Source organism: Aulostomus chinensis, chromosome 16, assembly GCF_037954235.1.
Source record: "Aulostomus chinensis isolate RoL2024-O1b breed Wild chromosome 16, RoL_Achi_v1.0, whole genome shotgun sequence".
NCBI lineage: Eukaryota > Metazoa > Chordata > Actinopteri > Syngnathiformes > Aulostomidae > Aulostomus > Aulostomus chinensis.
In genome coordinates, this window is record NC_141335.1 from 13,835,228 (window position 1) to 13,861,304 (window position 26,077).

Below are 26,077 nucleotides of genomic sequence, written 5' to 3' on the forward strand. Positions count from 1 at the left end.
GGAGGTTCTAGCAGGGGAGCGCAGCTACTGGTATACCGATGGATGGTCGTCCGGGGACACCTCGTCCTCTTCCACCGAGCGCGGAGCTTCGGGAGGGACACACATGGAACCGTGAGGGAGGAAGGGGACACCCGCCTAGCCAGCCAGATCAGCCGAATCAACCCTAGCGATCAATGGGGTGACAGATGTCGCAGCCAGATCGCCCTCACATCCATTCCAATGTGTGCGGAAATAGCTTTATGTAGGTGATCATACATTCTGTGATCAGAGTCATGGTTGTGTACTCACTCCATGTACGCCATTTTTTCACAATTAATTAAAATACATGTGTTGATGCTGTAAGGAACTCTTCTTATGTTATATTACCTTAAAAAACTACGTTTTAAAAAAATCCCATGAAGCCTAGCGGTAATATGTTAATGTTAACGTTTCTATTGGCCGGACTCTAACAATCAGCCTTCGGATGTGTATTTCTTTTCCGCTTTCGCTTTTAGACGTTAATACTTTAGTTTCTGTTTTCATATGGCTTGCGCATCAGAAGACCTAATCTGAAATAATATTGATAATATTAATAATAATATTTAGAAAAATATTTTTCTTCCTTTTTCCAGTAGTAATTTCTTTTTACTCACATGCAAAATAGGACCAAAGCTAATTGTTTGTTTAATGTCTGTATACATTAACAAGCGCATAGATACATGTTTAGAGTCTGAGTTGACTGTTCAAATCACTGTCATTCAACACTAAAATGTGATTTCAAACCTGAAACCTTCTATTTACTGTCTTTCTGCTTTTATTGTTTAAACCACAATACAGTACGTTTTGTTTTTTGTCTCTGTGAAGCACTTTGTGACCTCTCTTCTTGAAGTGCTAAATCAAGTTATTTGTTAATTACCATCTTTGATATGTACCCCTATGAATTGATGAAACTACAGTTTATAGCATTACACATGCATGGAATTTTGCAGTGCTTTGCTCCCTTCAGGTGCATGGTGTCTATGGTTTGATAAATGGTCATCAAATTTGAGCAAAACAAGACTAATAATTTTTGGGAGCTAATACACAAACACAGATTCAGTTGGATGAGGTTGATATTGAAAGAGTTGATGAAATCAAATTTCTGGGGGTGACAATAGATGAACAAATCAGATGGAAATCACATATTAACCATGTAAAAACCAAAGTGTCCCGAAACATCGCAATCTTAAATAAAGCACAACAGGGTCTAGATTATAAGAAACTCATAACTAATTTACTGTGCAGAGGTTTGGGGCAATAATTACAGAAGTACAATACATCCTCTAATCACTCTGCAAAAGAAAGTCATACAGATCATTCATAGGGCAGGATATAGGGAGCAAACAAATTTCTTTGTGTTAATTTGAATAAGGCTTATAAAAATGACTTTTCTTGTAAAGATTTTTTTTAATTATTCCTAATAAACTAGAAGAAAATGCCTTTTTTCATGTCTGAATGGCATAAAAACTTTACTGAGCAAAACCTGAGATTAAGTCTGTAACCTTGTAAACAGCCTGCGCGGCAGTTACACCAGCAGCATGACATGCAGGATACATGAGTTTAAAACAAATTGTCCTTTTTGAGATACAGGTTGATGAACCTCCTGCTGGGCTTTGTGGCCAGACGCACCTCCACCGGTGCCTTGATGTGCAGGTGTGTTCCCAAGAGGCTGCTGCCTTGGAATGCCTCACTATTCTTAACAGGACTAGCTGTTAGAATCCTTTGATGAATCAGGACAGCGCTGTTGGTGGAGTGTTCTTCTCGATTGGGGCTGGGTTGAGAGATGACCGCCTGGTGCCTCCACTACGACACATCATCAGTTGTGCATCTAAAAGGGTCATCGGCTGGGGACCACCAGTCACTGATGTTTCACTCCTTTAACCCCTGTACATATCTTGGTGGTGGAGCGACGGCAGGGATCTCTCCCTACTACCCCCTTGCTGATGCCCTCGGTCTTGTTTGGCCCCAAACTCCTGTGCTTCCTTCTAAGCCACAACTAGGAGCTTCAATTTTCAGCCTCTTCAGCTCTTTCGTCACTTTCCATCGAACCACTCCTATGCATCCCATGTCACGGAGGAACCAAATGGCGGAGGACCCCACGAAGCCACAGCAACCCACTTCCACCAGGCATGTGACAGCCTTTCAGCCAGCTTCCATGCACTCTGCAGCCAGGTCAGCATACTTGGTTTGCTTCCGCTCGTGGGGAGCATCCTGCCCCCACCCCTCCCATGGAACAGTGAGCTCCACCAGCAGGCCGTCTTGCTTGTCACTGACCACAACATGAGGTCGGGACAAAGAGATGTTTTCACAGTCTCTCTGGGGAACTGGAGCCGTCTTCCCAAACTTGGCTCTCATGTGCCACTCATGGCCGGGTGAGAGGAGTCTTGCTCTTTCCTTGTGGCGGGGGGTGTTAATGCTCTTTCCAACACTAGTAAACTGGATGGACTGCTTGGCTGCGGCAGAAAGCCTGCTGCTGTTTGCAAGCCCATCCATCTTGCTTGCTGTTGACGAGGGAACTTCGCTCAGCTTCAAAGGCCACATCACCCTCTGGTACAGTATGAGCTGGTAGGCTCCATACTTTGTACTTACCTGGGAGCTGGCTCTTGTCGATTCTGGTCAGGCCATCTGCCAGCTGCTTCCCCACCTCATTCCCCATCTGCCTGTCAGAGAGCTCTGCTGTGGGCCCGCCCCAAGCTGCAGGGGGGTTGTTTTGCAAGCAGCAGGATCTCTTCTCCGTCTGCAACGAAGATGGTTTGGTCGCTTCTGATTCCTTTCCTGAGTGACAGGCTTTGTGATTTGGAGGGTTAGAGCTTCACTCTTGCCCGTCCTACAAGCTCGTCAACCCTCTTCATCAGCCTTGCTGTACATGCCTGATGTCATCCATGTAGCCTCTCACTGGTGGTAGCCTTTGGCCTGAATGTAACTTCACTCCTCCAACCATCTTCCTCGCCCCTATGAGGATGATCTCAAAAGCTGCGACGATCAGGATGGGGGAGATGGAGCATTCCATAGCGATGCCCACCTCAAGTTGTTGCCAGCCTGTGCATTTAAGTAATATGGACAACTTAGTCAGTCGCTTTACACTTACTGTTGTGGTGTATTTTTTCATCACATGGTATTTACATCAATATTTGACTGCTCATGCCTTATATACCTGAAATGTTTTTTTTCCTATGCTATATTTTTTGAATCACATACAAATATAATTTGAATTTATTTTGGGGTGGAAAAAACACAAGTCCAGTAGCTGTATAGCTCTGAATTCCATTGTGTATTTTAGTGTCCATACCATTCTGACACAATACTTTGTCCATCAGTAAATGATTGTGATGAGAGATAATATTCAGTTGAAATATATTCTGATGTTTATTGTGCTCTTCCAGCCCTCCATCTCTCCTTCCTTTGAGCTTGTTACTTGATTTTCTGTTATCTGTTTGTACTGTTTTGTTTTCCTCTGTTCAAAACAGAAATTCTGACCTCAGTGTCACATAAACAAGTAATTTCCTTTATGTGTACAAAGAGTTGTCTGGTCCAGTATGTAAACAAATGTATCCTGTCTCAAAGAATAAACAATTTTGAGAAAAAAACACGTATCGGCAGATCCATTCTAATGAGGGAAAAGGACATAACTTGACATGCAAGTCATTCATATTCCATCACACTGTTTGTCAGCAGCAAAACTTTACCATTATTATTTCTACAAAAAATAAGTACTGATTACAGCTGAATACAACTTCAAAACTATAAAATATACCATTCCATCCCTTTTCTACCACTTATCCTGTTAAGGGTCATGGAAGGGCTGGAGCCTATCCCAGCAGCCTTCAGGTGAGAGGCGGGGTTCACCCTGGTTGGGTCGCCAGTCCATCGCAGGGCCAACACATAGAGACAGACGACCATTCACACTCACAGTCACACCTACAGTCAATTTAGAGTATCAATCAGCCTAGTCCCCAATTGCATGTCTTTGGACTGTGGGAGACAGCCGGAGTACCTGGAGAGAACCCACGCACACGAGAACATGCAAACTCCACACAGAAAGATCCCTTGCTCAAGCTGTGCTAACCACTGCACCACCGTGCCGTCCTATAAAATATACATTGAAGTTAAACCATACATAGCTCACTATATTGTTGTCTTTGACATAATACTGTCTTGGAAAGTCTCTGTGTTTTCCATCATTATATGTATGTACGTATGTAAAAGACACAAAGAGTTTTCAGATTGCATAACTCTTATGAGGCACCTGTTTAAACAATATCTTTTACCCTTATCAGTCTTTAAGAGTGTTTAGTAAGTTTCTAGATGTTCTGTTGTTTGGTGTTGATGGCTCCATGCTCAGTCCAACTCCAATCCTGACCCTGAGGGGAGAGCAAAGACATCAAAGTATCTATCATTTCAAAATTGCTTATATTTACAAATATTTCATATAACATTCACCATCTACTGAACATAATGCATTCCCTTAAAACGGATCCATACTGTTCTCTGAATGAATGTATAATAGAAATATGAGTATAAGAAGGAAAATGTTAATACACAATATAAACCACAATAAAACAGTGAGACGAGTATGAAAAAAACATGAAATTGTTGAGATGTGCTCTCATTTCATTTTGGTTGTTAAATATGTTATGATTTTTTTGTTTTATGATAATACCCCATTTTGTACATTCTGACGTCATACGTCACATGACCCTAATCAGGGAATTGCCCACAGGTATGCTGTGTCCCTAACCAATAAAACAGGTGAGCCCGTGCGTGCGGGTGTTCACTCAGCATGATACAACTTGGTCGTGTGTAATGTGTGTCCTACGTTTAACGTAAAACACTCTGCTAACAGAAATAATTGACATAAGTGATGCCCCACCCCCAAATAAATTTTAGAGGGGTCTTCAAATTTCCACATGCTTCTTCAAAACCATGTCACAGTAACTCAGACATCTCTCTCACCGACCACAAACTGTAGCTCGTCCTGGACTGTTCTGAGTCCATATGGCATATAAAATCCTTCCAACATGTTCTGGGTCCAATCAAGATGGCCGAGCATAAATTTGTGCAGCATGTAACTAAATGTTTATTTTCAAGCTTATATTTGATTTCAATGAGATCTAACTCATATCAAAGTAAAACCAACCTAGTATCAGAGAATGAAAAAATATAAAGCTACATGCCAAACGTTTGACAGTACTGTCCGGGATAGTTTGTACACAGTATGAGAAAAAAACTATAAATGAGTTTGTATACAAGATGTTACTTGAAGACAGTGCTTATATGCATGACCTCCCTGTACATTGTACCATGGCATTTTGCTCCATCTCCTGACTGGTGTCTTGCAGCAGAGACGTCAGCTTATTTAGGTACCGTTGATTCTCATCCAGTAACTCATGAATAGTTTCACTGAAACAACAAAAGACAGTTTGACAAAATCAGATATTTACAAAAAATAACGCAGGAGATTATGAGGCCATTTTCTAAAATATTACAATTTTGTGGTTTCGAGGAAATGTTACTGTATCCATGGAAACACTGTTTGCAAATCAGGCCAAAAATTTTATGTCTTAGCTTGCTCAACAAGTACTCTCACCTGTAGCTGGAGGACGGCACGGAAGACTGTGATGGCAGGTTGCTCTGGGCCTTAATACAAAACCACATACAGAATTAGTGAAAGCACCAAGTGTTTATACATGCCATATTTCATCACACAGCTCTAAACCCCAACAACATCACTGATTCAGGAAAAGACTCCCTGTCCAATATATTCATACTCACACAGGCGACCTTGAGAAGGTACCAGAACTCCTTCTGTCTTTTCATTTGCATCTGCATCACTGCCGCTTCTGCTGCTTTTATATTCTCTACTGCCTTCTCCAATTTTGGGAATAAATCAACAATGCGTCTCTTACACACCAGAATTGTGCTAAAGTAAGAAAGAGATAATGAAACCTTCAATTACACCTCAGTCACGCGAAAGGGAGCTTGGACTTCTCTGTTTATATTTAGATTGATTACCTCAGGTGAGTGTACAAGTCTTTAAGCACCCGGTCCTGGTTCTGAACCGTTTGGAGTATGGTCTTCACCATGTCTGAGCTGTCACTGTACCCATGAGGAGGGTCAGGACCTGAAACAGACACACACATACTTTTATTAACATCCCACTTTCAAGTGACATATACGCTACACCCAGTCTGTTTCCATTAAGTGTGCACATTTTGACAGCCTGAGTATTTTTATCTTATAGTAGTGAATTGTAGCCATAGCAACAAGCATCAGCAAATTCTCCAAGGAGAATAAAGACGTGAATTATTTTTTACTAACTTTTGCACTTAGCTTTGAGTTGCTTGTAGAGTTCAATAGCTTTCCCCTCACTGTAAAGAGACAATACATTTCTTTCTGTCATATCTATTTAAATCATTATTGCATTTTTATAACAGAATTACTGACAGCTGTTCCATTACGTCCCCTTGTCTCCTCAAAAAAGGACTCCGCTGCAGCTCCACTATCTCAGAATGAAGAGCCACTATATCTTCATCCAGACAACTCACATCAGCAACCTACATACAGAAACACCCTTAATTTCGTATTATTCTTATTTCTTATGTAATAACTTCAAGTTAAAATTGTGATTTTCACATGTTCTACCTTTGTAAACCCATCAGCCTTCTCTTCATTCTCTTGCCATGTCTTTAGCATTTTTTCTGAAGCTTCAGACAAATACAACACAAAAGTAGATCAGTTGCTTCATATTTCAGTGATGTTTGCATAGTGAGTTTAAGAGCAACTCAGGAGGAGCCACTCACAGATGCCGTTGTTTCTCTGTTTGGTGTACTGCTCCAGATCGTGCTGGATGCTGCTCTTAAAGAAGGCCAGTTTGGCTCGGAGCTGCTGTGAGTGGGAGAAGAGCAGGTTCTTGTACCGTGTTAAGGTGGTGTTGTAACGCAGCAGACTCAGCCTACACACACACATACACACACACACACACACATACACACACACACACACACACATACACACACAAGAGAGGAATAATCTAATGGTGTAACAGAGGCGGCTCATCTATTTTAAGAGATGGAGATGCAATTGAAAATGAAAAAAAAAAAGAAACACATTACAAACTGCATGTGTGTGATGGATCAATCAACTGTGTCACTACAGGCTATGTAGATAAACTGACAATGTAAGATGAGCACCAGTGGCCTCCTTTGGCCAAATTCAGAATGACATGGTAATTGCTTCATGGTTAGATAGTCTACAACTAATGTAATATGTATTATTCTTGGTCAGCTGACAATTTGTAGTCCTTGCTCACTGATTTTTACATGATTGGCAGCCGGTATGATCCCTACTGTGACATTCCATGGGCCCAAGTAAGTACTACACTAATGCTAGATTATTCTGCACATTTAAAAATGAGAGATATTATAATCATAAATGTGAGATTAGACATTTTATTTCAGCAAAGTTTGTGGTCCACAGGATACTCCAATCCTCACATTGTCTGAACTATAAAAAAAACAGAAGAGGGCAGTTTAAAGCAATACTTCACCCAAGAGATATATTTTGCCTTTCTAGTGCTTCCAGCCATACACTCAGTACTCAACAAACATTTTGATTTGTGCTATCAATTCGCCCTCTACCAGCACCTGATGTGGCCCCTGAAGCAGTGTGAGATCACTACATCCACAGTACTGAGGATCGATGCCAAGGCCAACAGTTTCATTTGCAAGTGGCTTGGCTTCAGTTGCCACTGAAGTCCATCAACCTGGGCTACAGACAGGAGAAAGTGAGGCTCATGTTAGATCTGAGAGACTCAACTGACTTGTTTGTAAAAAAAACACAGAGGCACTGGTTCTAACAGGACACAAGTGGAAGGCCAAAGAGGCTGTCGACCAGACCATCAGCAGGTTCATGCACAGAGAAATCGCTGACGGGACACAGACAGGGAGAGCTGGCTTGGGGTGGGGAACAGCCCCCAAGTTTTGGTCAAAAGCAACAAGAAAGGAGAGGAAGGACCATGTGATTGCAGAGGTGGTCAGACTGAGGATGAGCAGTACAAGATCAGAGCCCTTAGCCAGCGGCAGCAAGGATGTTGGACAACCTGGGAAGGAGTGGTCGACAGGACCATCAGGTGGTCTCACATGTGGAAGTTGCCTCAGGCAAGGTTAAGTTTCCTCATTCAGGCCATCTACGACACCCTCCGCAGCCTCAACAATCTTAGTCGTGGTATGGCTCTGTGGAACTGCCAACTCTGTAACGCCCCAAACCCAAGTCTACAGCACATCCAGTCCAGTTGCAAGACAGCTCTGTCTCAGGGTCAGTACAGGTGGCGGCAAGACCAGGTCCTGCTGACTGAAGTCCTTGAGGGACGAAGGCTGAAAGCAGCCAAAGACCACCCTTCAACAGCACGGAAGCTGATTCATTTTGTTGGACAAGGGGCAGGGGCTCCGAACATCGCCCAGAGGGAGAGAAGATCACTGCTGACACCTGGATGTGACTGGAACTTTAGAGTGGACCTTGATCGGCAGCTCAAGTTCCTGCCAGAGATAACCACAACCTCTCTGAGACCAGACATCATCCTGTGGTCGCCCTCAGCCCAAACAGTGATCCTGGCAGAGCTCACAGTCCCTTAGGAGGGAGGAATGGAGGCAGCTTTCAAAAGGAGGAAGAACGAGTACACCATGCTGGTAACAGAGTGTCGAGTACAGGGTGGTTGACTGTTATCTGCCCTGTGGAGGTTGACTGCAGGGGGTTTATTGGAAAGTCCATCCAGCGCCTCCTGAGGGAACGTAGGAGTGACTGGGCCAAAGTTGAAGAAGGCATCAAAGGACTTGGCAGAGAAGGCGGAAAGAGCGAGCTGCTGGCTGTGGCTGAGAAGGAATGAAATGTCGTGGGAAAAACAACTAGGGACACCTAAACCTTACCTGTGCTTTCACCTGATTTGAGCTAAAACCAAACTAAGTATATCACTTCAAGTTTGGCACTACTATAAAGAAGCTGTCAGTGGCCAGTGGCTTCAAGCTAAATATAAGTGGCTGGGTCTTTCTGCATTCTGAAGTCGCAAAGAAGTGATGAAGGAGGGTGAAATGTCTTCATGAGCTCAAGACATACAGTATCGGTGTTTACTTAAAAGGCAAAATATACTTTTTGGGTTAAGTATATTTTGCCTTTTAAGTATATTTTGCCTTTTAAGTAAAATATACTTAAAAGGCAAAATATACTTAACCCAAAAAGTATATTTTGGGTTAAGTATCACAGGAGGTCCAACACCTGTACCTAAACAATGAATATGTCTACATCAGTGCTGACAATCAAACAGTAAGTCAGATTTCTCACAAAATATGTTTGAGATGTTTTGAATTTCAGGTGAAAGTTACACTTTAAATTGACTGAATCAAACTTCTAATTATTATGTACCATTCAAATATCTTACATATGATTTTCTACACTGGAACAGATGAAGAGATTTTTATTAATAAGAGTTCCCTTTCTCCCGGGTCTTGTTTAACACTCGATTTCAACCACCAGCCAGCACTGGTGTGCACATGTATGGGTGGTTTGTAGATGTGTGTGTTCACTCACATAGCAGCCCTCTGTCCCTGGTATAGGCATATGTAGTCCTCCTTCAGTCCACAAATGTAGCTGACAGCTTCCCCCCAAACCTTCCTGAGTGCAGCCAGTGGGAGTTGTGTCTTTGTCTCTCTCACTAAACAACACACATTCCCACATTCCCTTCAAAGACTTCTTCAAAATTTCACATTAAAACAAAAATTGTTTGTATCTCTTACAAATGACTGAGCAACCTCTTTTTAAGATCTGATTCAAAGCTCATCTGGGTTTGGTTTCCAATTTTCCCGAGAGACAACAGGATTTTACTTTATCTTTCTCAAGGGGTTTGTGTTTGGTTGTATTTGTAAAACATCTAACCAATAAAGTTGACACTGTCTGGCAGAGGTCTGGCGGTCAGTGGTCCAGAGTACTTGGTCAGGCTCTTATCAAACAGGAAGACTATGGAGTTGTCCCAGCCCCGCTGAAATAATAGAGCAAATGTTATTATGCATTCACTACTGAGGTATGTGCTAGTGGAGGTAATTGTTGTACCAATTGCTACAAGCTGAGCGTAATATCAAACAATCTTCATACATTATACAGCATATCTTCTTACTGCGCACTTAAATGTGCATATAATTTGTGTGTGTGTGTGCGTGTGTGTGTGTGTAAAAAAATACCAATCCATCAGGCAGAAAGTGTGCAGGTGGCCAACGTGGATCCAGGGAGATTCCCGTCTCTAACAGCAGCTCTTGACTCAGTGGGGCAATGTGTGATTGAGTGTGGGTCTCCAGACGAAGCTGCAGAGAGTGTAAGCTCTCCTCATCATCCAATACCAGGGAGTGCAGCTGGGCTGACGTCAAATCCAACACATGGATCACCTAAAATCGAGTTCGTTGAGTGTGACTTTTTTTTGCATGCTGACATCAAGTCTAGATGGGTATAAAACCTAAATAGCACTGAGAGATAGGCAAATGACTGACCTTCATGTTGAGAATATTCTGTAAGGCACTGTAGCAGTGGGGCTTGTTAACATCAGGATCCACACCTCCACCTCGTGCAACAGGATCCCATAGTAGCAGCATCTGCAGTAGACACTCAATTGGCTCTAGTAGTGGTCTAAAACACACACACACACATACACACGCACTAAATGTAGGTTTTGTGTTTACACAAAATGTTACACACGGATATTTCGTACATCTGCAAATACACCAAATTTTATCTACCCCCCAACGTCATGATGTGATAGAAAGTAGCTAAAAATCTTGGATGTGCAGTTTGCTCAGGATCTGCATTTAATTGCGATAATTTCATCCTTCCACACAACTTTATACTTGTGGGCAGATGTCATGAGGGATCCTGGACAATGGTGATTAAGGAAAAAACATAAATTTTGTTCTCTACCTGCTGAGATTGTTGGGATATGGAAGATGTGTTGAGAATCGCACTTCCCCGTTCATGTCCTCAACTGCCATGATGTCTTTGGGACCTTTGTTCTTGACTTTGCTTGTCCTGCAAATGTAGGCAAAAAATCCAACAAGTTGCAAGGTACATCAAAAAACATGAACCATTTTTCCAGTTGTTGGACACCGGCAACATGCAAACAGAATTTGTTAAAGCTGCCATGACTCATCAATAAATACATTTGTCAGCAGAAAATTGATCATTTTGACAGTCTTATTCAAGCTAAAATGTCCAACATTTAAGGATTTACTGCTTTTTTGTCATGTCTGACAGAAAATGAAAGGTTTTCGTTTTGTTTTGGATTATACAATAGACAAGAGAAGAAATTTGAACTTGTGTATGGAAAATTGTGATGAGAATTTTTCAGATTTCTTGACCTTTAAAGACTAAACGACTTACTGATTATTTGCAAAAAAATAATCAGGAGGTTAATGATGATTAAAATAATCCTTCATGCTTCCCTAAAATGTGATTAATAAAAACAGGATTTTTAGGTCCTGATGTTACTTTGTAATACTTCTATTCAGATGTTGGCTTCTCCTGTATTTAATTGACATTTCATGTAAAGAAATGACTACAGTGTTACGCACCACAGTGTATATTTATAAATTTTCTAATTTTCCCACAATTGACTCACCACTGTACTGGTTGCATGTGGTGTAAAAAGGGCCGAAATCCACAAATGCATTCAAAGATCACCGTCCCAAAGCTCCAGTAGTCCACAGTCACAGTGTAGGGTTTACTCTCGAAAAGCTCTGGAGCCTGGAACACATATGTATACACACACACACACACACACACACACACACACGTATAAGACATGGCAGATTGTACTCAAGTGATAAAGGTCATCGGTGGCAGAGAAATATGATCATTCTGCATCACTTACAAGATACGGGAGAGTTCCAACAAATGAAGTACAGACACTGCCCTGGTCTAGGTCTTTGGCATATCCCAGATCGATGATCTTATGGACAAGCTGAAGAAAAATATAGTATCAGATTGAGTGGGTGCCAGACACAGATATATATATATCTATATATATGTGTGTGTGTGTGTGTGTGTGTGTGTGTGTGTGTGTCTGTGTTTTTGTGTCTGTGTTTGTGTGTAATTATTAGGGGAAAATAAGTTCACCTTCCCATCAATCTCCTGTAGAACTATGTTCTCTGGCTTTAGGTCTCTGTGGATTATCTTATTTTCATGAAGATACTGGATACCAGAACCTGTATATATTTACAAATACATTATGCATTAACAAGAAAACAAACTCTATGTTCTTTATTCTTTAGTAAAAATGGAGGAAAACATTACCTATATCACTGAGCAGCAAGAGCACTTCACTCTCCTTCAGCCCACAGCAGTTTTCTGGTTTACTCAACACCTAAATAAGGAAGTAAACACTATCATACATGTAAAAAAAAAACAACATTGTGTTAATTTTTTTGTAATAAAGTAGCAAGCTATTACTTTACGTAGGTCTCCTCTGGAGCAATACTCCATGGCCAGCAGAGGTAGGTCATTTAAAGCAATCAAAGTCAACTCTTCAGGAACTTCTCTGGCTTCAACAACATTTGTATGGGTCAGTCTGAAAAAGAAAACAAAGCTCGAAAATTGGAAATGTGATATTCAAACAGCGTACATCAGTGTGCCACTTTCTTGAAACGACACTCACTTTCTCATGATCTGGATCTCTCTGACCCAGCGCTCCCTGTTCTTGGAGTTCAGATCCAGGTGACATAGTTTCACCGCAATCTTCTCGGCCGATTTCTGCTCCAAACAAACACAGGTCAGACAAAGAAGTAATTCAAAGAATGTGATGAGTTAATGTTCTCCTTTCATGCATGTGAATGCGGACTCACAAGGTGCTGGTAAAGGTAGACATGGCCAAAAGCCCCCTTCCCAAGCCTCTTTTTCATTTCCCATAGGCCACACAACTGGTTCTGTTTCAATGCTGCCCGCTCCATAACGGGGAGTCTGCTGGGGTGGTGGACGTCACCTGCTAGAGACAACAGATGAAACAGAGCCAGAATAAAAAATAATGTAAAAAAATGTACAGCTTCATTCTTACTAGTTATAAAGTTAATCAAAAGTGATAGTATGGCCTTTTGGTGCTAAGTTCTACATGTAGCACTTCTATGCACTGGCATTAATAATATATTGCATTATCACACATACACATAAATACACACACACACACACATATATATGTGTGTGAGTGTGTGTTTGTACACATATATGTGTGTGTGAGTGTGTGTGTGTGTGTGTGTGTGTGTGTGTGTGTGTGCGTGCGTGTGTGTTTTGCCGTATGGTAGCCAAAAAGACAAGCACAAATGGCTAGGAAGTCATTTATGCCTGATTGCATTTGGAATTACTCTACTTTAAAGGTAATTATGTACTTTTTTATGCTATATTTCTTTAGCTTCTTAGTAGTATTACACTAGTGCTTATAAAAATTTGAGTAGTTGCTTAGTAACACCTGTTGCTAATGCTCCCCACTTCTGGAGTTAAAGTTAGTTTTTCATCAAACAAGCAGTCGTGTTGAGTATTGCTCATACCGTTAATGTTTCTGTAAACAATTATGAGTCCAGCTAAACTTTCCTTAACTGCATAAACCTGATCAAATTCACACACCTCACCTCTGATGAGCGCACCTCTCCTGGAGGTCAGAGGTTGGAAATGATGAATGTCATGTTCCGTCAGAAGATTGTAGCTTTCAAATTTAGCTAACCGTGTTGTTTACGGTCCGTTTTCTTCTCAAAGTTTCACCTTCAACGTATCGCTGTACGAAATGAAACTCCCCAATCCATCAAAAACTAATTTAAAGATATATTTAAACTCTACTTTACTGTACTTATGTTGAAAAGATACAAAAGGAAAGCTCATTATCTGCGTGAAGTGAAAGTACAGCCTCTGTGACCGTTGCTGTATCTGCGCATGCGTGAATGGCATGCTTGAAGTTAGGAGAGGATGCAGTACTACCTCTGCCTCTGTTGGGGGATCTATTCTACAAGAGACCGCCGAACAAACAGCGTGTGAAAGTGAAAAGTGATGGGATGAGGTGTGTGAAATTTACATACTTTTTAAAATTCTTCTAAATTCTTCTGTAACAGTCCAAAAAGTTTGTGGCCTTCAAGGCTTTCTTTCTGTGTGGGGGCCTTTCATTCAAAACACTTTTATGAAAACTTTTTATTCTACCTGGAGCCATGAGGGTTGTTTTTTTTTTTCCAGTCTAATCAATATCTGCCAGAAATCCTTTTCTTTGGAATTCATACAATTGCACAATAAATAATGATATTACTGATTAAAATGATAAGAAAAAAAACCCATAATCTTATACCAATCCACAATTCAAAATCCATCATAAACTAATTAATGGCTCCTAGGTACACAAATGACCAAACAAGAAATGGTGAACAATAGTCAAGAAAAAAATTGACCCTTTGTGCAGCAAATGTCCAACTATAATAACTTGTTTTGATTAGCTTCAGTTTAAATCAAATATCTGTGTTCAAGTAGTATCCAGATAACAGTTTTCTGCTTCTATAATATGAAATCGAAGATCAAGTTGAATCTGCATGAGAGCAAAATGTTGTACAAATATCAAGACATTCTACATTTTGAAAGACCTGGAAAGGTGGACCGCAGTTATCACTGGACTGACACATATCTATATCTATATATCCCCCTAATACTATAATAATATAATAGTTGTGAATGGAATGAATGCTCTCGCATGGATTATCTGCTCTTTCCCTTTGATTTAAACGCAGCATTCTGTAGAACTGATATTGAAATCCTCATAACTAGCGTGGGTCTCCCCTGAATTAATTTTACAACGGTTCTGCTACAGGAAGGAAATATTTCTCATGCTTGGAAAACATGTGTCAGGGACATATGACTTGTTGTGTTAAACAAAGAGGAGCCTTAGATCATCGCACTGCGTATGCTTCCGCTAGGTGATGTCATCGGAGAACTTAATGTTAGCCTCCGATGTTATGCTGATGATAAATGGTGTAATCTTACTAAGGTATCCCTGATCATCTGTCTGTAGGCATCAAAATGGATCTGCTTTAACTTTTTTTTAAAAGATTTTAATAAATAGTGCCAAATAAAAGTAGATATGCTTTTTTTAAAAGACTTGGCAACTTGATCATACCAGACGGAACAAATCTACAGTTTTTTGGACATGTCATTTCAGAACCATTGTACAATATGAGCTTTTAACTAACACACTGAAAAACATAGTAATGCTTTTTTTGCAAAGTTTAACTACTCCTATGTGCTTTAATGGTTCTTAAAAAGTCCATTTTAATGTTGTTACTAATTCAGAATTCTGATAGAGAAAAATTTAATGAAAAAAAAGGGTCTCACCGTGTCTTGGATTCAGAGTTTATTTTCATTTACTTTTACATTATTCTTAAGGTCTCAGTGGGTCAGACAGATCATCACAGAGCTGTAGCTTGTTGTTGCGCCCATAGAGAGCAATGCTGCTCAGGCTCTTTGGTAACCCAAGCCATCTTCAGAGGTGATTGCTGACCTTCCTCTCTTCTCCTTCCTTTCCTCTGCCTATCGTGAAGTCATGTCACAAAGTCATGTACAGGAAAGGCCTGGTTCTCAAGTGGTAACCAGACAGGAACGCCACTGGTAGTGTGACATGGCTTTAACACTGGCTAACGTTACTCTTACCTTCAGGAAATAACAGGGTTAACAAGCTTGCATCTGAAGGGAATGAGAAGGCCAACAACATGATTAGCCTATTGTAATATAACATTTTCTCCAGGCAAATCATAAAATGACTAAGATAAAGCATTACATGTTACTTAAAAGCTTGTCCATGGGCTCTGCCATTTCTAGAAACATCATCAAGTACATCACAAGTCATGACCTCAAAGCTTTCTGAAAAAAACATGACATGATATGTGAATACATATCAATACGAACTGAGAGGGGTGTTCTAATGGTCTCTTATGAACAAGTACACAAGACCCGATTTGAAGACTCCATTACTTAGTGCATGTTTTCTGTGTAATGCTCTAAATAATCATTATCCTTTTAATGTAAGGCGCATTTAGCTTCATTGAACTGTGCAATGAATCTTTTTAATTTTTTCATTCATGTTCTTATTTGTCCTTATGGTTATGTTTCTTTATTCTTTCAAAAACAGAAGTTTACACTTGAGAGTTTGAGTTTGAGATTTTTACGCAGTCTGCTTCAAGGCTGATTGCAGGTTGAAATGCAAGATTTCAGATTAAAAACAATTCATCTGGATTAGGGAGATGAGATGCCGTGAGGCATTGAGGGTGCCAGACAGGTGGAAGCTGCTTCAGTCACAAATTCTGAGTGAGGATTTCTTAGAATTCTTAGAATATATATTTCCGATTTATGTCTTTATTTGGTACCTAAGTATAGATTAAAGTGAGCAAGGTGTAGCCTATAAAGTAAATGACTGAGTTACACACATCTACACATCTTCATTGTAAGAAATTATTCTATCCCTCTAAGCACCCGATTCAGACTCCAAAGCTTGTGCAGACAAATTAAGTGAGGCTATTGTGCTCAATCAAAGAGGAGGAAATGTGACTAACAGCAGCATCATTATATTTTGCCTGGGATGAGAAATCCCCTCCATTTATTAGTAAGACTCACACAATGCTCATTGTTATTAGGGAAGTGTTCACTGTTTACTTTAACATTGAATGATGTGCTGACAGCTGCCAAGATACCTAAACCACATGTAGACGTACAGATGTAAACTCATCTTTTCAAATCATCGTCATAGAGCGTCAGGAACACAAGATTTCCCAATGAATGATGCAGCTTTCTGCGCTGCCTACAGGTTGTAAACACGCGCAGTGGTCTTTGTAGTCATCACACAAACTTGTGATCCTAAATACATTTATCAATCTATGAAACACAGGTTTCTTTCTTGTGCTGTGTTGGGGGAATAATGCCTAAACGAACTATAAGTTATATGTTTAACCAGTTGCTAATTGCTCTCCTAGAAATGCAAGAAAGAAAACAATTTATCCCTCTTTGAGTGGAAAATGAAAACTTGCTGAAACATGAGTTGACATAAACAAATAGGGTTGAACCACACTGTGATTAACTGGTATATATTTCCATGTTAGGAAGCTATGCTGAATGTGTGAAAATGCCAAATAACTGAAAACCAAAACAAGTTATTTGTAATGTAAAAAAAATTGTCATTTTTCCATCTAGCCATCTATTTTCTATACCACTTATCAGTTAAGGGTCACGGGGGAGGGCTGGATCCTACCCTAGCTGACTTTGGGCGAGAGGCGGGGTTCACTCTGGACGGGTTGCCAGTACATCGCAGGGCAATTAGGAGCTCAGTATCTTTCTCAAGGATATTTCAACATGGTCATCGGGAGAAGTGAGGATCGAACCAGCGACCCTTTGTTTGGTAGATGGCCACTCTACCCCCGAGTCATGCTGCCTCGAATGTCATTATGATTTTGATAAAATGGATTTTTAAAGGAAATGGAACTGAAGGTCTCTCTATCAAAAGTTTGGCACGAGAACAGCACAAAATGAAAATCCTCATTCATAGGATCTCTCCTCTTTTTTTCTTTGGATAATATGAGCTGTCATCAGCAACAGATGGTTCTTTTGGGGTTCACATGGGGAAAAAAGTGAATATAAATCCCATATAAAAAGTTCATGTTCATAATGCTCATGCAAATACCCTGCGGTCACTGATCAGAAACCCCCTTTTGTTATGAGTAAATTAATTTAAAAGGCTTGACTGAATTCTTCGTGAGTCTTATATGTGTAGTCAGAGCGGGAGGATGTACTCATCTTCACATACGTAATAGCGTTTTCATTGTACACATTTCCAATTTTGGAGATTATTTTTTAAAATCTGTGGTTAGCAGGAGTGTCTGTCACAGGACATGACACATTTTTGACCAATATGTTGATCTGAAATTGAGTGAGGTTTCCATGTCAAAGGCACCTCCCACCAGCCTCTGTGTTTTTAAATGGAATGTGACAAGAGGAGAGCTGCACTGCAACACCAGAACACACGACAGCATCAGTGGATATCAGAGGAGACGAGATAACTTCATCTGGACATTTAGAAGGTAAACAGATCACTTACAAAGCTCTTAAATACTAAATAGGTGTTTTAAGAATGCTTAACTTTGTCAACATAAAAAAATGTAACAGCCATGAAAGTATTTGTTGACAGACACTTGCAAAGGAAAGTACAGTTCTAGCTATCTCTTACTATTATGAAGCCGACACCATGTCCTGCTCAAAAATACTTTGAAATTCAATGTAGAACTGAATGCAAATGTGATATGATGTAATGATGATCCCTTCCTTGAGAGTAATCAACACTGATACGGAACTCTTAGTATAGACACGGATAGTGGTGTGCTTATAGTACAGACAGTGAGCTTCCATCTACCATTCTGACGTTAAACCCTCCACTGTTAATAAATGTAGATATGCAATCAACATGAACAAAGACGTGCACACTTTATCTGGGACCAAAAAAACATGTGTCCATGTTTCCATCCTGTCATTGTGCTGAAGATAAATTCCTTATAAGGACATCCAGTCAGTCCCTCACTGAAATTTATTTTCTTTTTTCAGCCTGTCTGCAGACAAAAATTCTCATACTAAAGGGAATTGAAAGCAGAAGTGAAGATGAACCTTTTAGTCATCCTCGCCATCTTTGCTGCAGTCAGTATTGAAGTGGTAGGTACCAATAAGGAATAGGGAAGTGGTGTGGACATAGTAAGGACATACGTTCAGAGTTTCCTCCTCTAACAAGCCAGCAAGCATTCACATGATTTGTAAAATATGTGAATATAATATATAAATATATGACATAATACATAATAAAAAATATATGACACTGTCTGTTCCTGTGTCAGGCTTTGTCCAAAAGAAAAAAATGGTCACCAACACTTCGGGACACTCAAACAGGTAAGATATTTCTCTGATCATACTCTTGATATTCTGTTTGTCATCAGCTTTTTGTACTTATTTATTTTTATTTTTTTTGCCATGTGCTCCTCAGCAAGATGTCGCTCCGGTGACGGGAGCAGTTACAGGGGATTAATTTCGGAGACTGTGTACGGTGCCAGGTGTCTCAACTGGAACAGGTTTAAAAATCTCTGGGGAGCTTCAAAGGGACTGGGTGACCATAATTACTGCAGGTACTTAACCAGGCTGTCTCTGCGATATATTGTATTGATATATAAAAATATATTATAAACTTGTTTCTGTTCAATCCAAGGAATCCTGACAACAGCTTGATGCCATGGTGTCGTGTTAGAAGAGGGAGCAGGGTTGTGAAAGAATTCTGTGATGTTCCCAAATGTAAGACTGGAGATTGAAAGAACACATGCATTCTGTTTGATGTTGATTTGAATAATGATATTCATCTCATGTTTCCGTATAGGTTCTGCAACAGCAGCAGATTCAGGTAGTTAAAGGAACATGCCAACCTTTTTTGGAAATACGCTTGTTGTCTATCCTCCCCGAAGTTAGACAAGATAGACACCTTTCCCTCCTCTGTGCTGCGTTAGGGAGCTGAGACCCACAGAGACCAGCTGACTGTCCATTAGCTTAGAATAATGAATTGTTGTTGATGGACGTGTTAGCATTTCTCTTCATTTTCATTTCCTCATTCTCCCTTACAAAATCCACCATGACATCATCAGCAAGCATTTGATTTTGTTTGACAGATTTGCTTCATCAAAATATTGTGTGCATTCAGGAATGTAGCTCTGACTATGTGTCTCATTCTAAAGTTACAATGTGTTACCATTTTTACATTTTTAATTTAAAATCTTTGAAATGCTAGTTATATTAATGAAGGCAAAGATGGAGGTGTACAAACACTCCCCGTCCAATATTACTCATTGTGCTAAACTAACTAATAAGCATCTCATGTTCAATATGCATCGCAGAGGAAAGAAGGGCATCTGTCTTCTTCTCTGGCCCTGAGGACGACAGGCAATAAGTGTATATCCCTAGAAGTTGCTGATTTACTTTGAGTTCAATCCAAACTTTTCTATAATTCTGTCTTGTGATGATAAACACTCAACCCATTTGTCCTTTGTGGCCCTGCAGAGATGACTTGTGGTGAGAGGTCTGAGCGGATGATGCATAAAATCGTGGGTGGTTCCTTCACACCTATTCAGTCACAGCCATGGGTAGCAGCTATCTTTCATCAGCGGCACAATTTTCTCTGTGGTGCCTCCCTCATTGCGCCGTGCTGGGTTCTCACGGCTGCACACTGCTTCTCTGATGGGTGAGACAAAACACAGGGAACAGCTCACTTCCATTTCCTCCTCCTGCAATCTTCGCTTGATAGCAACAATATGACTCACAAGGTTGAGTGATGCTTGTGTATTTTTTGTTCAGTGAGGCGACTAACATCAAGCGTCTGTCGGTGTACTTGGGGAAGAGCACCATCAATGACACAGATTCTGTCAAGGAACAGAAGTTCAGAGTGGAGAAGATGATCCTCCACCCGAAATACAATGAGTCTAATTACAACAATGACATAGGTGTGTGTGTGTATGACCATGTGTGTGTGTTACAAAGTTTCTGAGAGTAGTAATCCTAACTTCGTATAATTTTACAGCTCTGTTGAAGATTAAAAGCAGGGATGGAGGATGTGCTGTGCGGTCAGCATCCGTTCGCACAGTGTGTCTTCCTCCACCACGCACTCAGCTTCCTGCGGGATTTCAGTGCAGCATCGCAGGATACGGGAGGGAGCGATATGGTATTTACACCAAAAGATGCATGACTCAGATGTCAATTATTTCAGGTTTATAACTGATTTGTGGCCTGCAGGTGCCTTGAGGTACTCACAGTTCTTGAAGCAGGCTCAAGTGAACCTGCTCTCCATGACTGACTGCAGAGGTGAACCACAATATGACAGTCTCATTACTGACAACATGATCTGTGCTGCCAGTCCTGACTGGAGCAGAGACGCTTGCAAGGTGAGCAAAGTAGTTGGAGTATGAATATTTGTGCATGTGTTGACAACAGTACATGTATTTTTTAAGGAAAAGGGTTTTAGAGGAGATTTTATCTCAAATTTGCACACTTTCATAGACTATTAATTCCCTAATTCATTTTTCATTACAGCTTTGCCATATCGTATGTATATTTATGTTAAAAATCTTCCACATACATGACAAGAATTTTTCATGTGCCAATATCATGCAGCTTTAGTTATATCAGCACGATTCAAACTATAATCATATTATACCAAAAAAGTGCATTTATTTTTCCGTGTATTTTTCTCTTGGGTGTAGATTATGACTCCTACATATATTTTTATTTTTTATTTCACAACAAAGTTGATTAATGAACAAAAATTCTACTTTTTAGCTTAACTGATATTGTGTAGTATTTAGACAAGGTCAGGACTGAACTGGATCAATGTTTGTGTCTTAACTGTTAAAAAGATAACAGTAAGATTTCATCAATTTCAAAGAATAAAACAGAACTCCAGGTTCAAAAATTCATGAAAGATTTTAATGTTATTCAGTGGGTGGATGTTTGAGTTTTTTTAAAAAACTGTTTTAGATGTCTAAAAAATTTGAGGCAGAATTAAAAGTGTTCTGTTTGCACTTTATTAATTAATTAATATTACTGGCTGCCACTGAATATCCATGGGAGCTGGTGAAACAAGTAGTAGTTTTCTTCATGCTGCAGTCACAGACTGAGGGTGTGTATCCTCTCCCCACAGGGTGATTCCGGTGGTCCCCTGGTGTGTGAAGTGTCCGGTCGCATGTTTCTGTTTGGGGTGGTGAGCTGGGGAATCAGTTGTGCACAGGAGAACAATCCAGGGGTTTACACACAAGTTACTAAATACAACAAATGGATTGCAGAGAAATCAGGGCTCCCTAAGTATACAATTGGGGTGATGTACCCCACAAAGTGAATCTGATAAGTTGCCAGTGGCAGCAGCATTGCAGGGTCCTCATTGGATCCCTATTAGTGCCAGTTTTAACTATCCCCCCTGATGTGTGTGTGTGTGTGCGCGCGCGTGTGTGTGTGTGTGTGCGCGTGTGTGTGTGTGTGTGTGTGTGCGTGTGTATGCGAGCATGTGCACAACACACCTTTCAGTATTCACAGAAGGGCAGCTGATAAGCATTGCTATAAATGGACAGCCTTATAAATATATTTTATTGTATAGTGTATTATGTTGTGTAAATGTTTTATTTTTGTGTGAGAACCATTATTATGAAAACAGATTTTACATTTTATATATATTTTTAAATTTATTTATGTAATTCAATTACAGCATTTCCTCTGATAGAAGGCTGGCCCTGCTAAATTTTGTAGAGAATATTATTACTGGTGCTACATCATACTTCCATTATGCCTTCAAATGCTGTTCATACTGTACAGAGGCACTTGTGGGTTTAAAAAGGGGAAATAAACATACTGTTTAATGATAAAAGGGAACTCATTTAACTTGAGTTGTTATATTTTTTTACTTCTCTGCAGATCTTGATCTTGGTTTTCATGTAAAATGAGAAAATGAAGACATTTAAAGTGAAGTCACTGATGACTGCTGACATGAACCTGTTTGTGTAGGTCTTCACCACCAGTGGGCACTGTTGTGTAAAATAATCCTCATGTTGCTGCATAAGTATTTCTGTAAATAAAAGATGTATAAAAGACGGTTTTTGACAGCTATGGCTTCAGTTCTGTGCCTGACAGGCTTTTTTTTTTTACAAACATTAAGCCAGTCAGGTGTGTTGTTTTTGAGACAAATTGACAGAGCAGGATTTCTAGTGTTTCTGTCTCACTAATATATCTCTGCATGTTAGTCATAATATTTATTTCTCCAGCATTTGACTTACAAATATTATAAAGCATGAAGAAGACATACAATAAATAAATTATTGAAAGGATTCCTATCTGGGTGGCACAGAGGTGCACTTTCACCTCACAGCAAGAAGGTTCCAGGTTTGAGCCCCGACTCTGGCACGACTCTTTATCTGTGGACTTTACATGTTCTCTCCGTGCCTGCGTGGGTCCAAAGACATGCAAATGGTGCCTAGGCTAAGAGATTCTTTAAATTGGCTGTAGGCGTGGCTGTGAGTGTGAATGGTTGTCTGTCTATATATCTTGCGATGGACTGTGACCTGTTGAAATTGAACCCTGCTTCTTGTCTGAAGGCTGCTGGAATCGGGTGACAGGATAAGTGGTAGAAAATGGATGGATGGATTTAATTTCTCTTCCATCCATACAGTTTCGTGCCCAGAGGCTAGGTTGGCTGTAAAAACTCAAACCAACCAGGACCAGAATAATTGAACAGCTTCATCGTATCCAACAAAAATGTCTTAATTAGAAGTTCAAATTATTCGAATTAAACTTTTCTTCATTAAGACTTTCACATTAAGAGCTATACTAGTGTTTTTCTCATCTGAACACCAGAATATTGCAGGGTTAAAGAAAGTAAGTCTCTCATCTCATCTTAGTTTGTACAATAGAAAAAAAGACTCACTTTCCACCCACCTAAATCTTACAGTCTGTTTTCCTTCCATTTGAATCAAACACTAGTAGCTCTTGACTTTGCCATTATATATATAATGCCATGATATATATATATATATATATATATATATATATATATATATATATATATATATATATATCTATATCTATGACAGGATTGACAGGATTCTATAAACACATCATTTCAAAAAGCTTGTTTGTGATGAGATTGACATTACATATCCATAAATGCATGAATGAACACTGTGTTTATTTCCTCAAAAGTTGAATAAATCTTTGTTGTCCAGAGTGAACAGTGAACCGTGTAATTTACTCCACATAAATCCTTGTTTACTCTACCCTCCACCATTTCACATTTTAGTTTAAGTGGTGCTGGTGTGCAGCTCATGTACACAGAGAGTGAAATAACCAAGATAAAGTCAGCTTCATCTGTGCAGTATGGAGTATGTAACCTCCATCAAGAGGGTCGTGTTTGTCTGTCTTACTGTCAGAAAGATCAAACTGTACAGCCAGCATTCACCAAACTTGGATGATGAGTGTAGAATGTGTTACAGAGGAAGACATTATATTTTGGGGAAGTTTAATCATAATGCCACCTGGTGGCAACAAGAGATAACATGTTCATCCATCCATCGTCTTCCGCTTATTCCTGTTAAGGGTCGCGGGGGGGCTGGAGCCTACCCCAGCGTCAACTGGCGAGAGGTAGGGTTCACCCTGGACAGTCCATCGCAGGGCCAACACATAGAGACAAACAACCATTCACACTCAAATTCATACCTACGGTCAATTTAGAGTGTCCAATCAGCCTAGTCCCCAATTGCGTGTCTTTGGACTCTGGGAGGAAGCTGGAGTACCAGACAGAACCCACGCAGGCACAGGGAGAACATGCAGACTCCACACAGAAAGTTCCCGCGCCCGAGCCGGGACTCAAACCCGGAACCTTCTTGCTGTGAGGCGACAGTGCTGACCACTGCACCACCGTGCAGCCCATGTTTAGACATGTTATATGTTAGTATGTTCATGTTCATACATACAACATAACACTATTGTTTGTTTGTTTCACACACTGATCTAATTCTCCTAGTATGTTAACCAGATACATCTCATATCAAATTGGTGGGGGGTTACTGTGAAGACTGTGAATTTTTATTAAACTGTGTTACGATAGTGAGGTAACCAGTTCAGATATTTCACCATGGAGTACTAAACTGTAATAACTGGACTCCACATGGTCAGATCTTTTCCAAACTTCACGTGTTTGATGAGAGTCGTGGCCTGAAGAAATCTTCAAACTGAATTTTATTTATAGTCATACCACCACCTAGTGTTTGAAGGAAGTATGCCTGATGTAACAACTTAAAAAGACACCATTGTCCTCAAATGATGTACAGCAACTTAAGATATCGCGTGGGTTCTCTAGCACCACCTTGTGTACACAGGAAGTGACATTTGGACCACAGGTCATACTTCACCCAGTGTCGACCCAAGCACCCAAAATGCAAGGTTCCTAGACTTCCTAAGTGCTCTCAGGATCAAGATCATATTCAGGATTCAGTAAGAAAGCTTTCCTCATATCCCTTCGTAGTGATGTACTGATGGAAGTATTTCTACTAAACATGGTTCTGTTGGATTGTTCTGATCTGCTCTAAGTGAAGAAATCTTGCCAGAGGGTTGTTCTGACCAACCAGACATTCAATTGTTTATGTGCTCATTTGACTCACACCTCTGTCTAATACTCTTAAACATCCACCTCCTCCAAAAACTCTAGAAGCATGGGAATCATGACAAATAATTAATTAGAGTAATTCCTACATAACCAGGAGGGGAAAAGCCATTGCGCATCATCATGCCACACTTAACAACCAATAAACAACCCCATCATACCATTTTCTTAAAACATACTTCAGAATGTCTCCAGCAAAATGCTGCAATGGTTCCTAACATAGTGTGTTTTGACAAGTCCTCATATACAGATGGTCCACAGCAGTCCCTGATCTCCCTTGATTACTCACGCACACACGTTTATTTTATTGCTCCTCTACTCAGTCTCCATATATGGGTTTGAGATGCTGCAAGGGTGAGTGTTAGCCCTCTTTAAGGACAATTCCTGATGGAGAGGAGAGGAGAGGAGAGGAGAGGAGAGGAGAGGAGAGGAGAGGAGAGGAGAGGAGAGGAGAGGAGAGGAGAGGAGAGGAGAGGAGAGGGCTTATTCAACCTGGTGGACCAGAGTGTCAAGTCTCTCTGGTTTGGACAGTAGCCTCTTGTCTACGCCCATGTTGGACGCACACACGCACGCACACGCACGCACACGCACACACACACACACACACACACACACACACACACACACACACACACACACACACAGGTGTTTCAGGGGTATAAATATCACTTGTTTTGTGGGTGACATCTCTGGTTTCCTCAACACCGTTTCTTATGAAGAGGAGGAAACTGAACCAGTAGCCACACACATGCAGACACATACAAGCATACATGCACAAACACACACACGCACACACACACA

General features: G+C 40.4%; 2 protein-coding genes across 9 annotated transcripts; one reads left to right on the top strand and one right to left on the bottom strand.

Annotated features, from left to right (window-relative positions):
- Positions 1 to 848: 848 nt before the first annotated feature.
- Positions 849 to 13,953, bottom strand: LOC147247602 (inhibitor of nuclear factor kappa-B kinase subunit alpha-like). Of its 8 annotated transcripts, XR_015109312.1 has the most exons (24): positions 13,668 to 13,953; positions 12,891 to 13,030; positions 12,704 to 12,798; positions 12,499 to 12,616; positions 12,343 to 12,412; positions 12,166 to 12,254; positions 11,921 to 12,010; positions 11,669 to 11,793; positions 10,972 to 11,079; positions 10,548 to 10,683; positions 10,245 to 10,445; positions 9,943 to 10,045; positions 9,598 to 9,721; positions 6,819 to 6,970; positions 6,661 to 6,722; positions 6,463 to 6,572; positions 6,337 to 6,386; positions 6,031 to 6,139; positions 5,791 to 5,938; positions 5,606 to 5,655; positions 5,319 to 5,418; positions 4,287 to 4,379; positions 2,608 to 3,057; positions 849 to 2,519 (listed from the first exon to the last, which is right to left on the bottom strand). XR_015109312.1 is itself a non-coding variant. In XM_086179552.1 (23 exons), exons 2-22 carry the CDS (start codon positions 12,993 to 12,995, stop codon positions 4,320 to 4,322), a joined length of 2,205 nt encoding a protein of 734 aa, XP_086035678.1. In that variant the 5' UTR covers positions 12,996 to 13,030; positions 13,668 to 13,953; the 3' UTR covers positions 849 to 3,057; positions 4,287 to 4,319. The 8 variants fall into 8 exon arrangements, 6 of the variants coding, with proteins under 6 accessions (XP_086035678.1, XP_086035682.1, XP_086035679.1 ...); XR_015109314.1 differs by having other exon boundaries at positions 849 to 3,057; positions 4,287 to 4,377; positions 5,304 to 5,418; XM_086179552.1 differs by having other exon boundaries at positions 849 to 3,057.
- Positions 13,954 to 18,041: 4,088 nt separating this feature from the next.
- Positions 18,042 to 22,705, top strand: LOC147247603 (urokinase-type plasminogen activator-like). Its single transcript, XM_086180314.1, has 11 exons — positions 18,042 to 18,134; positions 18,652 to 18,756; positions 18,936 to 18,987; positions 19,082 to 19,220; positions 19,301 to 19,383; positions 19,466 to 19,489; positions 20,140 to 20,320; positions 20,434 to 20,579; positions 20,657 to 20,797; positions 20,869 to 21,017; positions 21,773 to 22,705. The coding sequence occupies exons 2-11, from the start codon at positions 18,706 to 18,708 to the stop codon at positions 21,965 to 21,967; spliced, it is 1,161 nt and encodes a 386-aa protein (XP_086036440.1). The 5' UTR covers positions 18,042 to 18,134; positions 18,652 to 18,705; the 3' UTR covers positions 21,968 to 22,705.
- The last annotated feature ends 3,372 nt before the right edge of the window (positions 22,706 to 26,077 follow it).

What these genes read in the sequence shown, in the direction of transcription:
- LOC147247602 (XM_086179552.1), bottom strand. Translation starts at nt 12,995, where the DNA reads ATGGAGCGGGCAGCATTGAAACAGAACCAGTTGTGTGGCCTATGGGAA. An exon ending in CACATGCAACCAGTACAGTG is followed by an intron (nt 11,080 to 11,668) that starts GTGAGTCAATTG and finishes CTACATTTGCAG; the next exon opens with GACAAGCAAAGTCAAGAACA. An exon ending in GTGCCGTCCTCCAGCTACAG is followed by an intron (nt 5,419 to 5,605) that starts GTGAGAGTACTT and finishes TTGTTGTTTCAG; the next exon opens with TGAAACTATTCATGAGTTAC.
- LOC147247603 (XM_086180314.1), top strand. Translation starts at nt 18,706, where the DNA reads ATGAACCTTTTAGTCATCCTCGCCATCTTTGCTGCAGTCAGTATTGAA. An exon ending in GCACACTGCTTCTCTGATGG is followed by an intron (nt 20,321 to 20,433) that starts GTGAGACAAAAC and finishes TTTTTTGTTCAG; the next exon opens with TGAGGCGACTAACATCAAGC. An exon ending in ATACGGGAGGGAGCGATATG is followed by an intron (nt 20,798 to 20,868) that starts GTATTTACACCA and finishes TGTGGCCTGCAG; the next exon opens with GTGCCTTGAGGTACTCACAG.